Below are 3,253 nucleotides of genomic sequence, written 5' to 3' on the forward strand. Positions count from 1 at the left end.
ACAGAAATTTTGCATACAGGATACACTTTAGTGCTAAAGGATGGCATGAGACACCTATGCAAGAGATCTCTTAAAAATCTGTCTGTGCATAAAAACCAGTATTTCGTTCACCTGGTCCAAACCACTTCATAGAATTCACCCTAGCCAGAATACCTGTAGCACAGCCATGTCTCATACATGGTGGCACTGCCCCACTGGTGTAAAAGCTTTGGACATGGGTCTTAAACTAGATTTTTGAAGTCCAAAGGCTTGGGTGCCCAGAAGCCTGAGATCCCTCCTTGCAGGGAGTGGTGACAACAGTGAGCTCTCATCTGAAACCTTGGCTGCTTCTTAAATTAAAACATAATGGGATACGAAACAAGATCCCAACAATCGTGCTTCCTACCATGCCACATGTGCATGATGGGAGGCATCGTTGTGAGATCAAGCAAATCCCATTGTGCCATACTGTGGGGAGGCCAAGATTGTGATCCCAGGCTCCTCTTGCACCAGCAAGTAGACAACTTGATTCCCTGAGCTGCCTAGTAGGGTGCGCTCCCCCAGCTCGGATCAGCCGACCAGACTCCCCGCGTCTGCAGCACAAGCGTCTTATAGGCTTCCAGTTTGCTCCAGAGGCTGGGAGCACTGGCCACGCATTCACGTAAGTTATTTTGTGTAATAACTCTGTGGCCTATTACTGGCGGTATGAAGCCATTAACTGAATGAACATGTGGCCAGGTCACTAAAGATGGGATTGACGAGCTAATCCCATTTTAAGTGTAGCATCTGTCAGGGGCCCTCATATATAGTGCATGCCACTGAAAAACACGGTGTACAACTCGGCGCTTTTGACGTTCACACGCCTGCTTAAAACAATTCTCACACACCACAGTTGGACCAAGTGTCTCTTTTGGGTGAACTCTGGTAACACACTAAAAGCATACAGCTCAGCTTAGTATTTCTGCTGCAGACGTTACTTCCCTCCCTGGTAAAGAGACCAGTTCACATTATGTGTGGAGCAAACAAGATTCTCCTGTCAGGGAAGCTAGCAACAAGTACACTGTTTTGCTCAAAACACATGCTGTGATGAAGGGAGGACCACATTCCTACACACAATCATGGAAAATACCTTCAGTTTACTTGGGGCCTTAGGCACTTTCCCAAGCACACTTTAATGAGTTAAGTGGCTGAAGAGCCAAAGTCCACTTTGCCCAAAGTGACTTAGGAGCCCATGTCCCACGGCCTTCCAGTGGGACAACCACAAGTGTATTTCAGTCTAGAGATGTATTTCTTGCCTAGAGACAGATAGGCATATGGCTTGATTCCCAAAAGTGCCTCCCACCATTAAACTTGAGGCATTTTTGAAAATCCCAGGTGCCCGTCAAAGGTTTTCATCACTTACCTGACCTTAGAAATCTGGTTTCAAGTATTAACCAAAGTCACTGGGCAAAATGAAATTTAAGCTCCTGAGTTACTTGGGCTTATCGGTAAATGTTGCCTCCTATTAATGAAGGTGTTTCAAGGACAATGAAAAATTATAACGATCATTTCCTACACAGTATTATATGAATGGCAAGGATTTCTTAGGGTGATATCTTGCATTCAAAAGCTTGTCTATCTTTATCCCAACCGCAGATGTGGTCTAATAAAAGATATCACCCTATGAAATCTTTGCCTTTTGCATAATTTCTGGACTGTTACAGCTACACCACCACTCTTACACTACAGCATGGCATCTTATCTGTGCCTACTATTAGTCATTGTTCCTGTAAATATTAAATATTCAAATATGCTAAAGTGTATTAAAACAGATTCCAAGACTTATACTTATATCTCAATGCAAAACCTGTAGTTACTGACCTTGAGGTTTGGCGTTTGGGTCTGATCTACAATAAATCGCATCAGGATGTTAAACTGCTGATCAAAAGGAAAAGAATCCCTGTTCAGAGGGGGGAAAAGAAATAAGAGTGATTTCCATTACTGAGGAGACTAATACAATGTCATGCACTTCAACTTACAGAAAAACATCACTGAAAATGTCCCAGAAGTACCTTTTAAATATTAAAACATTGTTTTGTGAACTTCAGGTGCATTTGCCCAGTAATCAAATAGATTAAACACCACACAAAAAGGATGTATGGAATAAACTATACAATTAGTACTGGAAAAAAAATATTTTCAGATCAGTTGTCACACAATGCCACTCAGTCTGCCCAAGGCACGTGCTTCTTGCTTTTGTTACACATCTCCTTCCTTTCCTCACTCCGTGCTGCTCATTTGTTTTCTAATCTATACAAGAGCGCAGCTAATCTTTTAAGCCAGCACCTCTACTTGATTACCCCCCTTTTTTTTCCCCTTTCCTCCATCTCTCACCAAACGGCCTCTTCAGTCCCATATAAAAGACATGCGGTCACATCACAGTGTAGAGATGCTGTGCACTGGGCATCCTCAGAGGGAAAACATGATGTGCAGGGGCATCACTCTCAGTTGGCCTCATGGGCCGAATCTGGACCTCGGGGCTTCCCGAGGGCTGGAAAGCCAGTGAGTGGCACAGCTCTGGAGCCCAAGAGTTTAATGGCATTACTGCTCGCACAATTTTTCCCCTATTGTTGATATTAGCCAAGAAGAATGGCAAAAAATAATTAAAACCCCCAAATCTGGTGGGGGGAAGCAAACAGTTTAAACTTCTTTGTTTTCAGAGTCACTTTGATGACTTGCTGTATGGACATGTACTCAAGTACTGAGCACTCTGGGTCACACCACCACAAATTCCCTGAACACTGCGGAAACCTGGTGGGATTCGTCCCACGACTGGGCGGTACACATTGAGGGTTATAGGCTGTACAGAAAGGACAGGGTGGGGAAGAAAGGGGGAGGGGTTGCGCGCTATGTCAATGAGCAATATACATCGACCCTCATCAAGACGGAATCCAAGGATGAGGAAGTAGAAGGATTGTGGGTTAGGCTACATGGGGGGCAAGGAGAAAGGGATTTGGTGGTAGGGGTCTGCTACAGACCCCCACATCAAGGGGAAGAGCTAGATTTGGGGCTCCTGAGGCAGCTCTCGCAGACCATAAAAACTAAAGAGGTGGTAGTCATGGGGGACCTAAACTACCCAGACATCTGCTGGGAGACGCAGACAGCAAAGTCCCACCGTTCACGCAGGTTCCTATCCTGTGTCCAGGACCTCCACCTGACGCAGGAGGTACACAGTCCCACTAGGGGGAATGCCTTACTGGATCTGGTATTGGCAACGGGGGATGACATGGTAGGG

At 45.2% G+C, this 3,253-nt stretch overlaps 1 protein-coding gene across 11 annotated transcripts in view; it reads right to left on the reverse strand.

Annotated features, from left to right (window-relative positions):
- CLASP1 (cytoplasmic linker associated protein 1) overlaps nucleotides 1–3,253 on the reverse strand; it is a 251,743-nt gene that overhangs the window by 50,465 nt on the left and 198,025 nt on the right. For all 11 annotated transcript variants that reach the window (XM_025209361.1, XM_014521987.1, XM_025209362.1 and 8 more), the window contains one exon: nucleotides 1,840–1,918. In XM_025209361.1, the coding sequence (XP_025065146.1) occupies nucleotides 1,840–1,918 (79 nt within the window). The remainder of the gene's footprint in view (nucleotides 1–1,839; nucleotides 1,919–3,253) is intronic.

The sequence above is a fragment of the Alligator sinensis genome, unplaced genomic scaffold (genome assembly GCF_000455745.1).
Source record: "Alligator sinensis unplaced genomic scaffold, ASM45574v1 scaffold1133_1, whole genome shotgun sequence".
Taxonomy (NCBI): Eukaryota; Metazoa; Chordata; order Crocodylia; family Alligatoridae; genus Alligator; species Alligator sinensis.